The 15,172-nt window shown below is 38.5% G+C and overlaps 1 protein-coding gene across 20 annotated transcripts in view; it reads left to right on the forward strand.

The window, feature by feature from the left end:
- NRXN3 (neurexin 3) overlaps positions 1 to 15,172 on the forward strand; it is a gene marked incomplete at both ends in the record, with an annotated part of 1,482,596 nt that overhangs the window by 1,303,070 nt on the left and 164,354 nt on the right. For all 20 annotated transcript variants that reach the window (XM_080922160.1, XM_080922175.1, XM_080922171.1 and 17 more), the window contains one exon: positions 13,194 to 13,365. In XM_080922160.1, the coding sequence (XP_080778286.1) occupies positions 13,194 to 13,365 (172 nt within the window). The remainder of the gene's footprint in view (positions 1 to 13,193; positions 13,366 to 15,172) is intronic.

Genomic DNA, 15,172 nt, shown 5'->3' on the forward strand with positions numbered 1-15,172 from the left:
TTTGTACTCACACACGACCTCATGTGCATGTACACACACACACACACACACACACACAATCTGCACTCACAAATATACAAGCAAAGACACAAACACTTGTTCAGCTCTTCTGTCAATGTTTCTTGATATTTTAAATGAAATTGCTTCTCATCTTTATATTAATGTATAAAATTATAAGGTACTCATAAAGGAGAGGGAGAAGACTCTGCAAGTTAAATGCCACCACAGACAGCTTGCTGAACTATGTGTGGTTTCACTGTAAACTTCATGGACAATTGTGTATCTGATACTGGGCCTTACTTCCTGAGGGCTCATGGGACATGCAATATTAGAGGAATAATGGTGTCTTGTTCTCCCAGAAACATCTCTCCATCTTACTGAAACTGAGACAATGGTAAGATACTGAGTTCAACTAAACTGAAAGTAGAAGACACAGACCTTAATGTTGTTTTTTGTTTGTTTTTTACAAGAACACATAGCATGGTTAGGAAGAATTATTGAGTGGAGAGTATTTGTTCTTCAAAGAATCCTGGTTCAATTCCAAATACCAAAATGCTACTGTTCCCAGATCCGAGACCCTCTCTTGAACTCAGTACCGTTAGGTTGCAATGTTTCCATCCACACCGTACACAGACATTTGGGCAAAACATTCATACACATAAAATAAAATTTAAAAGAATACTAAAAAAGGAGCATATAGATCTGAACTGATTCTTAGAAGACTTCTAAACACATGTGAGTCATCTCCTGAGACAAATTTTATGTCCTGGATTTGGGCCACCTGTCCTCATCCCACCATGGCAAAGGGAAGACATTTTCCCTTTCATATTTCTGTCTGGGGTTCACTCTTGTCTACAAAGGCTTTGATTTTGTCTTGGAGGTCAGTGTCCTGCCACTTCCTGATTGTCCTCAATTGTTGAAATTTCATCTTTTTCTTTTCTCTGATGGCTTTTTTGAAAGAGATGGCTGGGTGTGATTCACAATCATCCTTTTGAATTAGAAATGCTGATCTGACCCAGCAGGGAATGTCACAGCAGTGATATTTGAAGAACAAGATGACCATAAAATATCACCTGGATAAAAAATACTTAGGACTGTCTCCAGGACACACAGCCCAAAGTCCTTGTGTGCAGACAAGCAGTGCTGATATATGAGCACCTCCTGGCCATTTTGTTTACAATAACTAGGAGAGAAAAAAATGAGCCCTTATTTTCGTGTTCATTTCAAGATGATAGTGCCATAGATTCCCCTTGCAGGTAGACTGATCGAGCTCCATTCCTCACCATTTTTTAAGTGTCCTAAAGATGCACTAGAGGCCCGGAGACTGAGATATTCATTGTGTTGCAATGTTATTGTCCTCTCCCATTTCACCTAACATAATAAACTAAAATCTTAACATCTGAGTGATGTGTGTTTTCTTACAGAGTCTCAAGCCTATAACTGTATGAGTCACTCTCATAGAACTAGGTCTATGTTCTGGAAGTAATGTCATATCATTAGGAATATAATGTTACAACTTTGCCCTATTTCTCCCATTACCAGATTATTACTAGTTACTCTCCTCTTTTGCCAGAAGCCTCTAATTTATTTCTCTGCATCCACAGCTGACTGCCTTCAGATAGTGTTAGGTTGAATTGCTTTTAATGTCTAGACCACCCACTGAGGGACTTGAGACAGATTAGTTTCATGCTTAATTGGTAGGTTCTTTATATATCTTGTCACCACTTATTAGAACTGTAATCTATCAGCCAGATTATAGTTATGAAGGAGATTTGTGACGTGCTAGTAGTTATCAACATGCCTGATCACAATGAGAGAGAAATTCCCCCACACACGCTAAGTTCCATGAAGTGACTTTACAACATATGGATAGGAATCATGTAATAAGAAAAAGCCTAGGATTCATGGGGGAGTCAGTCCCTTAAGGTTCAGGTTAAGTTCTCTATGGTGGATGGAATCCCATGTCTGATTACTCTGCTAAGTGTAATGCCATTGGAGGATCAGAAAAATGGAACTCTGGGCCTGGGGTATGGAAGGAACTGTAGCACAAGGTCTTTTGCTTTAACCAGTAACTTCTTATTTCTGTGGAACACATTTCCAGCATTTTCCACATCTGTCCCTGTCAAAAGTAAGAAAGGGAGATAAACTGGGTAAGTCGGAGAAAAAATCTGGATCCGTTTAGAAGGATTGGGAATGCTTTAATGAATAAGTATGGCACATCCTCTCCATTTGAGCCTCCCACATGCATTTGTGGCTTTTTGGAACACATAAACATAATCTGTTGTTCAGAATAAGAATGAAAACAAGGACATAGAAGCTGCATTAGTAGATAATCAGAGGGCAAACAGAGTCAAATGGGCCTATAGGTCACCTGACTCTGTAGCAGCTACTCAACTCTACTGATGAGGTACAAAGACATCCAGGGAACTATCATAAAAAGGGGCATTAGTGAGGTTAGTTATGTCCCATTAAAACTTTATTAACATTTCTTTTCCCTTCCCCACCCTCTCTGCTACCCAGTTCTCTCCATTCACCACCATGTCTACCTTATTTCTTCTCCTCAGTGGGATTCAAGCATCCTCCTTCAGAGGCTATCTTCTACTCTCTTGCCTGTTTTTGGCCCCTAACTGTGCTGTCTTGTCTCCACATAATAGAGAAATGGATAAACATAGGAGGCCTCCCCTTGCTGAGGAGAAATGAAATGAAGGATAGAGTGAGTTGGGGGGGTTAAAGGGAGAGGCTGGGGGGAAAGTAGCTTCACCGGGGATGTAAAGTCAATAAATTAATTAAACAAAACCAAAAGGCAATTAGATTAACAGTCTAATCTGCTGATCCTTCATCTAGGTTTGTGTGTCCTATGATTTTGTATATTTCTTCCTCATACAAATTATTGAAAAGAATTATAAAATCTACAGTATTTTCTGGTGGCTCTTCATACTGAACCCGAATTCTTAAATACATAGATAAGGATTTGTTTTTTTCCTCAGGTAGAAAATAGTATAGTTTCTATTAGGGATTTATTCATGGGAGTGGCAGAGAATGTCTTCCTTATTAGAGAAAGCAGGTGTTGCTGGTATTTATATATGTATTTTTTTTTATTTAACAGTGTTTTTACTTTTTGCTTACAACTTTATTTTTAAAAAAACAGAGGTACATGTACAGATTATTGAAAGCATTTTAGCATAAAACTATATGAATTTATTTTTGTCAGTACTTGATTTTTTTTAAAGGTTTGATAGTATGGATTGAAATCTTACTATTTATAATGATCATATGTAAAACAAAATGTAACATGGACATAGTCAAAGTTTTCTTGGTGTGTAAAGATTAAACATAATGATTTTTAAATACCAAAAATTGTCACAAGGCTATCTTCTTAGCTCTTGAGTTATTAATGATTTAAGGTCTAGGTGTACCTCACTCTGAGAGGGTGCTATACACTTCTTTTTCTGTTTTTATTGGATATTCTCCATATGTACATTTCAAGTGTTATTCCCCTTTCCCCCATCCCAACCTCTTCCCCCTCTCCCCTTACCTCCATAAAGGTGTTCCCTCTCCCAACCAGCCATTCCCACTTCAATGCTTTGGTATTCTCCTACACTGGGAAAATGAGCCGTCACTGGACCAAAAACCTCTCATCCCATTGATGCCAGACAATGCTATCCTCTGCTACATATGCAACTATAGCAATGGATCTCTTCATGTATTATCATTGGTAGGTGTATTAGTTCCTAGGAACTCTGGAGGGTTTGGTTGGTTAATAATGTTGTTCTTCCCATCTGGTTGCAAACCCTTTAAGCTCCCTCAGACCTTTCTCTAGCTACTCTATCAGGGTACCAATGCCCAGTCTGATTGTGAGCTGCAAGTATCCACATCTGTATCAGTATGGGTCTGGCAGAGGGTCTGAAGAGGCACCCATATCAATAAGCACTTCTTGGCATAAGAAACAGTGACTGGATTTGGTAGCTGCATATGGGATGGATCCCCAGGTGAGGCAGTCTCTCTGGATGACCTTTTCTTCAATCTTTGCTCCTCTATTTATCTCTTTATTTCCTCCCATGAGTGTTTTATTCTCTCTTCTAAGAATTACTGAGGTATCCACATTCTGACCTTCTTTCTTTTTGAGCTTCAAAAGGTCTGTGAATTGTTTCATGGGACTTCTGAGCTTTTGGGGTGAATTGTATTTTGGGTAATCCAAACTATTGGACTAATATCCACTTATCAGTGAGTGAATACCATGTGTATTCTTTGTGACTGGGTTATCTCACTCAGAATGATAGCTTCTAGTTTCATCTATTGCGGAAGTATTTCATGAAGTCATTGTTTTTATTAGTTGAGTAATAATCCATTGTGTAAATTTACCATAATTTCTGTATCTATTCCTCTGATGAAGAACATCTGGGTTCTCTCCAGCTTCTTGCTATTATGAATAAGGATGCTATGAACATGGTGGAGCATGAGTCCTTGTTATATGATGAAGTGTCTTTTGGGTATATGCCCAGGCATGGTATAGCTGGGTCCTCAAGTAGTACTATGCCCAATTTTCTGAGGAACTGCCAGACTGATTTCCAGAGTAGAACCCCACTAACAATGGAGGAGTGTTCTCTATCACTTATAAATGAAGTAAATAGTAAAAGCCTTTGGAGAGTTACTAAAGGTTTCTATTCAACCACAGAGTTTGTCATGAGAGTTAGTACTTGCTGACCTCCTTACAAAAGGAACCTTCTGTTCATCCTCAACTGGCCTAGAATATGTGCTTCCAAAGGAGAATTTTTCCTATGCATCTTACTCAGAGCTGGTCATGCATTTTTGGGGGAGGGGGGAGAGAAGTCTAAAACTACTCAGTTTGAAATGAGTCATCAAAGCTTGGCAAAGACTTGAGACTAGCAGATGATATTATTGTGCCAGGAGAAATATACTAAGGATTTTTTAGGTAGTTAACTGCAGACAGCAGTGAGTTCCTAGGCAAGAAGCTTAAATAGATCATGTAGAAGAATCAGCACAGATGCAAAGAAGAATGAGAACAGGTATAAAATATCCCTACCAATTCCTGGTTATGTGAAATTGCATTTCAAAGTTTTTATCCATGAAGCAGGCTTTTGACATGTAGAATAGGAGAAGAAGAGCAAGCTATTATTAAGAAGCTTGTTGTTTACCTTGTACTCTGGGCCTCTGCAGACAGACGTGCCTGTATGTGTGAATGTGTTTGGGTGTATGCTTTGTGTGTACATGTGTATATGCACATATTTATGTATCTGTGTTAATTGAAGTCATGTATAAATACCATAGAGATTTTTGTGGATGTGTGTTCCTATTTTCATTTTTAAATAGTACTAGTATATAGATTATGAGCCAAATAATTCTTCATGGTATACTATTGAATATGTAGCAACGTTTTTGGTCTGAATTCACTAGATTCATGTAGCACACAGCCCCATTTATGACAGCTAAAACACATATGCTGATATTACCAAATATTCCTGGGAGCAGAACCATTCCTAAGTTAACTAAAATCCCAAGCATAATCAAGACAAAAATGTAAAGAAGGCAGTCCCAAGACTTACCAAGCATCTGTGTCACTGTGCTGGCTTGCTCAGATATCACCAAGCCCCAGTTCAAAATTTATGATTCAGAAGATCTGCAATCATACCAACCTCTAAAATTTTGTTTTGTCAGGAGATGCTGATTAGTATGTACATATGATTCAAGGCTCTCTAGGGGAAATCTTGGTGATTTAAAATGTTTTTTTTCTAATTTTGCTATCCATAGTTCTGTTACACTGTGAGCAGAGAGTTTGAGATCTCTACTGAGTTTACTGGTGATCCTTAATGATCTATCAGACAATTGGTATAGGGGTTTGTGCAAGACATTTGCTGAAAATGGTAGTCTGTGTTGGGTTTCTATGAGAACTGCCTTCCCATCTGACACCTGATTCCTGCCAGGAGCTCTTGGCAAAACATTGGAATTCCTACAGAAATAAACACATACTATCATCTTGTGTTTAAATTTTACACCAAATGAGCCAGTGGCTGGGAATCAGATTCAGAGATACTCGAAGAACACAGAGACTTGGGTTGCCATTTGAATTGTGGTTGTGTCTTCTGTCTTATTTGGACCAGTTGTTCTCTCTTTTCTTGGCTTCTTTCAGGTCAGTGTTCCTGCTCTCTTTAGCTGTTTTTCTCCCCCCCCCCCCCCTCAAAGTTTTGCTCAGCATTAAGAGATGGAGCTGTCTTGAGCTATTTATCAGTCTTATCTCCCTTGGACCTCTGTTAGCATTTCAGATTGTACATTTAATCCTCTTTAATTGATTGACCTCCTGTAAGCAGGCATCAGCAGAACACTAGCAAAAAGCACATCTGTAGTCAGAAAGAGAGGTGGCTGTAACTTTGTGGAGTGAGAACAGAGGTCACAGAAACCTACCCAGATTTAGAAAAACTGAATCAGTTCTTATACCATTTAATATATATTTTCCGAAGACAGTTAGTAAAGATTCTGGAGTCAATTCTGAAAGAGATATAGTCATTCCAAATAAAGCAACATCCACAATTGGATGACCAGTGTTTATGGTTCATCTATTCCCAGAAAGACTATTTCTCATCCAATTATTCTCAAAGACATCATCACTCACAACTTCCAGTGCCCCATCATTAGGATCACTAACATTATCATCATTAAACAGCATTAACATCAATCTTTGTAGAGCCTACCCTTTTCAGATGTCCTCTGACTAATCTATTTCTATCAGTATACACCATTTCATTAAGATGTTACCATGTCTATGCCATAGGATCTTCACTTTTATAAAGATAATTTGAGAATCAAAGAATTGAGAGAACTACCCAGTGTTACATGGGCAAAACAATGCAGAGCCTCAACTGGTATTCATTTTTAGGAATCTACATCACCAACTTGTTTTAGAACCCAGATCAGATATTTTTTTCTTCCCTGACTCTTTTGTTGTACCTTCTTTAAAGCTTCTCAAGGGAGTGGGTGGCGGACATTTTCAGCAGATGTCTATGGCAGTCCACACTGTCATGTCTGGAATCTTGTGAGTTGTGTGGCTCCCAAAGGGTTGTTTCTCTCTGTGAGATTTCTTGAAGAAGATACTGTTTCTTCTATTCCTTCAGTAATATGGAGCACCATGCACAGAGAATGTAGCCTCACTGCTCCTTAACTAATAGTGGTCCTGGATAGAGCAAAAGGAGATCATCCTACTGAAGAAATAGGCTAATGATCTTTCAAGAAAGAGAGATGCAAAATGCTCAGACTGTGTTCTCTTGACTACAGAATATTTTATTCCAAAGAAAGTTAATGAAATCATCTCTTAACTGAAATCATGTAGTGAATCAGGTGAGTTATGCCCTTCATCTTATGTGTTTGCACATTACCTTTATAAACAGAATGAAAATACATGTTTTGCTTTTACTGTACAAAGTCTGACCATATTCACAATGATCTATTTTGGATAATACCTTTCAAAATCTGTTTAGCCTGTGATGGCAGCAACAAGCATTTTTAAAGTTCACAACCACACACTTCAATTCATCATCAATTTAATAATCATTTACTGATGCTCTGGTAAAATTTTTATATCCAAAGAGACGTAATTACTAGGTTCTTTGAGTAAAAAATATTGGGTAATATAGCTCGCATTGAAGTGGACATGAAGTATATATTATACAGCAAGAATAACTTTTTATATAAACATAGTCATTCATTATAGAATGCCAATTTAATCAACAGGAGAAAGTGTGTCGAAATGTATTCCTATAACATTGTACCAATTGATGACATCCTTGGTGACATTATTCCTGTATTAGGCAGTGGAAGCCCACTGTGTAATGTTTGGGCATTGAATATATTGCCTAGGCATGGAGAAACATGATTGAAATGGAATTTAAACACATGGGACAGACATGTGTGTCAGTAAAATATTCATGAGTTCAAGTCAGACAGACTCAGATTTTGGCCTTAAATGTATGTTCTTGTCACATATATTCAATAGCAGGGAATTATGAGAAATTGGAAGATAATCCCACTCAAGAATATATACTGAGTACTCAAGTTTTGAGAGTCATTCAGCAGACATAGCTTAAAACACTCTGTGTCCAAAGCTGTGCCCTTTGCAAGTTAATTTAGTGCCATCCTCACTCAGTCACCAAAAAATGACAAAACAACCAGTACTAAGAACTTTCTTGGTAGAGTGATTCATAGAAGTGGGAGGACACTGGCAAGTCTCATGCCAGAATTGTTGTCTGCTTCAACAATGACCATTACTGGACCCTGGACTCCTGGGTCCATCCATCACAAAGAGATGCAAAAGTTTGCCCTCCGTGTGAGCCTGTAATTAGTAGATCTGGAAAAGTATGGGGAACAGAGCCATCAAATTCTTTGTATAGAGAAAGTGAACTGGAGTTTTACCAAGGCCTTGTTGTGAACAGACACCAAAGTATCATCTAATCATTGCTTTCACTGTGTTATTGTTCAGTGCTGAAGGAACAATCCTGTGACAGGGCCTAACAGTGACCCCATGAAAAAATGTTTCAGTGCACATCTCCTGGGCATACATTTGAGAATCTCCACATTTTTCTGTCAGCTGAAATTTTCTGAAGTAGGGAATGGTGCATTCTGCCTTCCCCAGAGGCACAATTGAACAAATGGAGAATGTGCTATTGGGGAGCTCATTTTTCATTCTTAATTTTTTCCTTTGCCCCTGTATATTGCTCCTAAAGCCTGACCCTAGAGCTTGCAGCATCCCTGGGGTAATGTCCACCATATTAATTATAATATGACAGATTGAGGATTAAGTAGCGGGATCTGCGCTCATTTGAGGAACCAAATGGGCTGATAAATAGCCATTATTGATCAGGAATGTCTTACTGACCTTAGATAGGCAGATGTTCCTGTATCACTCAGGATTTCTCCTGAATGCCCTTGACATTGGTAGGTAATGTCCTGTGATTTACCACTTGTCTTTGTTTTTAATATCAAGGAAGAACACAGATTGAAGTGATTGCCTTGGCAGCAACTTCAGAGATGAAGGGTGTGGGGTTATTAAAATTTATAGCTGTGTTGTTTCTGGAACTACATTTTGCTTATGTGCAAGAGGCTTATAAGAGGCACCAAGGAAAGTGAATAGGATGCAACTACCAAATGGTGACAGGAAATCAACCCTGAAAAACAGTTCTGTCTGTTAAAAATGTACACATATTTTCCCAATAGATTGTCGTGGTAGTGCCTGCCAAACTGGCCAGTCCTTACCTCACACCACTGTTTTCAGTTATACTCACAAGAAGGCAAAGGACTGACATATTGCAGACCCAAAGTAGACATATCCATGTGGCAGGTGCTTCACATGTAATCCACGCAACTGGCTCCACAGAGGGCAATTTATTTTTCCCTGTTATCACATGCCACCTTTAAAATAAGCAACAAATATCATACAATTTTAGGAGCATGAACTGTTATTTTATATTACTGTAAGGGAACCCATTCATGGTCATCATACTGAATACTCTAAAAATGACAGATCAGTTGTTTTAATGGGCAAATGACTGACTATACACTCTCCCCTGATTCCATCCATCTCTCTTATTATTATATATGTGCAAGGCACCATTATTTGGGGCTGATGATCTGGCTCAGTTAGTAGAGTACTTGCCTTATGTGCCTAGATGTAATGTCTAGCACCCATGTAAAAAGTCAGGCATGGCAGCAGATTTCTGTAATCACAGTGACTGGGAGGCAAAAAGAGTGAGACCTCTGGGGTCCATGAGCCAGCAAATAGAGCCTAATTGATAATCCACAGGCCAGTGAGGGGCACTGTGTCAAAGAAAATAGCTGAGGCTGTCTTCTAGTGTCTATGGTGTGTGTACACACTTACAAGCACACATATGCACACACACATACATTAGTAACATAGAGAAATATGTACAATAGCATTCATCACATAAGCAACACTATTTTATTATAATAGTCCTTTGAAGAATATTAAAGGAAACATATTTCTCTGCAGTATTTTATTTTAAAATGGATTCAGAATTGTGAAGTAAGCTGCCGCAAGGTCAGGAAGGGATGATGCGAAGCTAATGTGTTTATCCTCCACTTCATCCCTCTGTAGACACATGGACCACAGGAGTTTATTTTCATGGAAGCTGCATATTATAGATTCAAGCCTGGGCAACTATATGGGTGTTTGCCACAAGGCTTCCATGACCGCTAATGAACTGAAACTAAGCAGTTAGCCATGGATTATAATGCCACTGTGGTACCATGACAAATTGCAGGAAGGTGATGATAATGAAATCTATGACTGCTAATAAAGAGAGCACATCTGAGGTCTAGCACGGTCCCATTTACCATTTCGGAAATAAAAAAGAAACATGGGGGGGGGGCTACATTGGATTTGACAATGTGCAAATTGGACTAAGAAGACCTTTTGAAAACCCTGATTCTAGTGGCAAATGTATGACATCTAAGATCAGGACCTAATATTTATTCTGGCAGAGGTTAAATCTTTTCATGTCCTGGATCTATTATGGATCTTGCAGAAAATCTGCCCAAGTATGTATCTTGTTGATCAACTAACTCAATTAGCCAGAACTGTCCTTTGCCTCCTCTGTCATTGAAAGCTTCTTAGCACTAATGTCTCTGTTCCCTTTAGAACACTAATACTGTTCTCTGTCTATGATTAACTAGTGACTCAGAGGTGAACTGAATCACTGCAGGCTTTTCCATACAGACAGGATTTATGTAGTAGTTTCTCACGGAAAAACCACAGTGCAATAAACAGCTTATATTTGTAGGGTGGGCAGAGGAGTAATGGTTTCAGTTGTGGTTTCTTAACTCATCCAGCTCTGTCATTCTGTAAGTATATGATGATTCAGGCTTTTATAGCCCTGCTTATTTTTGTTTGAGGGCATGAACACCCACCTACCCATTCATTACCACATTCTTAAAAAATGAATAATGAATGCCACCTCTCTGATAGAGAGCCCATAAGTAATGTCATTTCCCAATTCCCCACAGATCAAATAAAAAATGAAATGAATCATATTATTCATCATGTGCATGAAAATTGTAACAAAAACCCTATCATCATATTTCCCTTCCCATACATAAATTGCTGTGCTAGGTATATTGTTTAACATAGATGGACCAAACCAACCAAAACAAATCCGAGATTGTGATCATATCAGTAAACAGAAGCTTTGAAATTGTGTCTGCTTAGTTAACATGTTGGGAGGCATTGGGACACTTTTTATAGGGTTTAGAAAATGAGAAATGCAGGTAATAGTTTATATCCCAGAGCATATTGTTTGAACACAAAGGAAGTAACAATGTGCAAAGTAACTTTCCTGAGTGCAAGAAACAAGATGCATCATTCAGTCTACATTATTCACTACTGAGATGAAAACTCTTAAGTCCTGGTCTCTTTAATCAGCTTTGAGATGCATCTATACAATAAGAGATAAAAAGATAAATGGCAAGTTAAAGAAAACATACTTCCTGGGAAACTCAGTGAACTGTACCAAAAATATGAAACTACTGTCCACCCCACAAAAAATTCTAATTTATAATACTAGATATTAATATTACCTTAATATATTGAATGGATGTATAGATGGATGAGTCAGTATCTGGCTTGCTGTCTCTCTCAATTGATATGGATGGATGGATGGATGGATGGATGGATGGATGGATGGATGGATGGATGGATGGATGGACAGATAGATGGCTGAATGGATGAGTGGGTAGATGGATGCATGGGTTGGTGAGTGGGTAGAAGGATAGATGGATAATAAATCTGAACATCTATAAATATTTCCTAGAACTTCAATGATATAGATTCTGGTCTTTAACTACACCATTCTTCCTTTCTCTTTTTCCCTTTCCTTGTTCATTCTCCTTTTGCTCCTCAAACAAACAAATAGTAGGTAAGAGTGAGAGAGAGAGAGAGAGAGAGAGAGAGAGAGAGAGAGAGAGAGACAGACAGACAGACAGAGAGAGAGAGAGAGAGAGAGAGAGAGAGAGAGAGAGAGAATGATGAAATAAATTGAAATAAATACTATGACTCAGCCATGTCAATGCCAGAATGACAATTACATTTTATTACCATCAACTGCCCTATTGCCAATAAGCCAGACAACTAGAGAGATGAGCAAAAGAGTTTTCTTCTCTCTTGCTCCATCCCTTCTGATACTCTGCAGAGCCATTATGCTTTTCCAAAAGGTTAAAGAAGCTGATTGTATCTGACCAGGAAAGCCACTCTCATTTTATTTCATCATGAATACCAATTCCATCTCTTAGTCATAACCAATTATTAACGGGAAAGAGTAAAGGTTTTAATAGCATTATTATGTATGGTTCAGCGTTTCCAGGCATTTCCCTGGAGGTGGATGATCTCATCTCCACCCCCATTGTCGTCTCCATCATCTTCATGCTCATCGCTATAATGTTGCTCTTCTAGAGCCCATTGCAATTCCTCTGTCCCCAAAGTCATTTTGAGCTATTGATGTTGCCTTGTCCCATGTAGCATAAGCAACAGAATAAATATTTTATCTCTAGATTAACTGAACAACAGGGCTACAAATCTTGGAAGTCATCCACTCTGAAATGTCCTTCTCAGTTTCACTGCCCTTTGCTCAAAGTACTATTTGAATGCTCTTTCGAACTGCAGAAAATATCAACAGGAATTTGGTTTACAATGTCCATTCTTTGCCATTGGCTTATAACATTTTGTCACCCACCCCCTTGGCTGTAACTTACCCCAAAATGTGCATGCAGACTAATAATACTTCTTTGATCCTGAATTCAAATTGGGAAATATGTCAGGATCCAGTGTAGTAGTAGCTCTTCGTAAGAGACAAAACCAATCCATCTCACAGAAATTAAACTGTTCAGTACCATGTCTCACTTCAAGTTTGCCACAGTAGCATCAATATTGGCCGAAGGCCATTGAATGGTGCAACTTGCACTGTGCAGCCAGTGAAAACATTTGTGATGGCTCTATACTATTTTTTTTTAATGTTCAGGATGAGAGCCCATTGAGAAATATTGGATACTATTATTAACTTCACACTGACAGTTCCCTCTGGGCAGGTAAAAGTTTATTACTAGTTGGAGGATCAACTTTTAAGGGAGTAAAGCCTGTACTCAGCAGCAATCATGCCCTTTGTGTTTCTTTATTGCAGGAACAAGGGAAAATTGGAGTTGTCTTCAATATTGGCACAGTTGATATCTCCATTAAAGAAGAAAGAACCCCCGTCAATGATGGCAAATACCATGTGGTGCGCTTCACCAGGAATGGGGGCAATGCTACGCTTCAGGTGGACAACTGGCCAGTGAATGAACATTATCCTACAGGTAACATCTTCCCTTTGGCCTCCCAGGACCACTGTTCTTTGACATTAGTTTTCATGATTATCATCAAATCATAGGCAAAGAATACACCTATGCCTTTTGTCTGAAAAAATAAGTTAGAACAATGTAGGAAGCTTCTGGAGACTTACTAAGTATGCACTGAACATTTTGTTTTGCAAACCTTAGACCAATGCTTCCTGACTGGTTCATACTGAAGATAAATATCAGAAGGTTTCTAATGAAAAAAAAAAAAAACTGTCATCCCCCTTATTGTGAGGGATTGTTGATAATAACAAGATGCTGAATGATATATCTGGCCTATGTAGTGTTAGGTTGTTAGGTATGGTTGAAGGGACAGATGGCAAGAATATACCAGCTAGTTTATTAAACTTGAAATCATGAGCATTAACTCAGGGGAGCAATGAGAAAAACCAAGGAGAGAGTTTCCTTAAATATTTGAATTAGACAAGTACTTTTCTCTTATTCCCACTAAACTTGTGTTGCTCTTTAGAGTCTGATCCTAGTCCTGATTTTCCTAGGAAGCATGCTGGCATGGGAGATGGAGGGCTAATCATGCATTTGAATTTCACAATCCTGGAATGTTTGGCAGCAAACTCCCAGAGCCAGATGGCGAATCAAGGACAGCGAGAGAAACTGTTGGCTTCTTTAAAGGGACTCACTCAAATAGTCCCTTAGCTTTCTCTCTCATCTCTTAAGTCTTCTACCAAGAATTCTCAACCCTGGCCATAAAAGCACCAAAAAGTTAACTTAAATACCCAACAAGAGACTGTAACACCACAATTGCAGTGCAGCCTAATGGATAGATGATAGAAAATAGCTCAGGAGATTGCACTTGTCACTGTTGTGAGCATGATACATGTGGAACTCACCGTCTGAAGCTCTAAATACCCCCATTTTGGTCTCTATTTTTTTCTCACTTCCTTGACAGTGAGATGAGCATGCTGATAAAGAAGCCTAAATTCCATTTCCAGGACTCTGGGCATTTTGGTTAATAATTATCATACCTGAAAGAAATATTCATAGTAAACTTGTGGCCAAAATTTTTTCTCAATAGCTTAAAGGCAGTGATTGAGATTTTATGCTTTGAATCAGGATTACATTACTAAAAAGCCAGTCAGTAGCATGCACTGCTTGGCTCTTCCATGATATCCACATTCTCCCTATTTCTACTTTAAGAATTGTGGATACAAGTCTCCCAAGGCACTGAAGGAATAAATATATTAATTGGGTACCCCATCTACTCATGTATCTGTCATTCCTAGATTATCCTACAAACAGCTAACTCACCCAGTGATGGTATTCTGTGTTTTTTAGATTCTCTCTCTCTCTCTCTCTCTCTCTCTCTCTCTCTCTCTCACACACACACACACACACACACACACACACACACACACACACACACAAATGACCTCATGAGGCTGTTTTAAGGATTTGAAAATAAAATCCAGATGCCTTGGACACAAATAGACTTGATTTTCATGTTTTTGTTGCTTAAATTCAGGGTTGAGATGGTGAGGTAAAAGACAGAAGAGAAAGTGCAATAGCAGAGATGTTAAAAGCTGTTCATTTATTTGTTCATAGGGAAAAAAATCCATCTCCCTTTCTCCATGCATATTATTACTGGCACTAAAATTGCTGCTCTAAGGTTTGTTGTATTTCTGTTAAAACTTTCAAAGATTTCTAAATGGATGTTAATCACTCTGCAAAGCCAATAAAGAATGAGCAAATGTGTTGGCACCAATAAGAAGCCATTGGGTGGTCATTTTAAAGCCACAGATACCTACAAACA

Source organism: Micromys minutus (assembly GCF_963924665.1).
Source record: "Micromys minutus genome assembly, chromosome: 1".
NCBI lineage: Eukaryota > Metazoa > Chordata > Mammalia > Rodentia > Muridae > Micromys > Micromys minutus.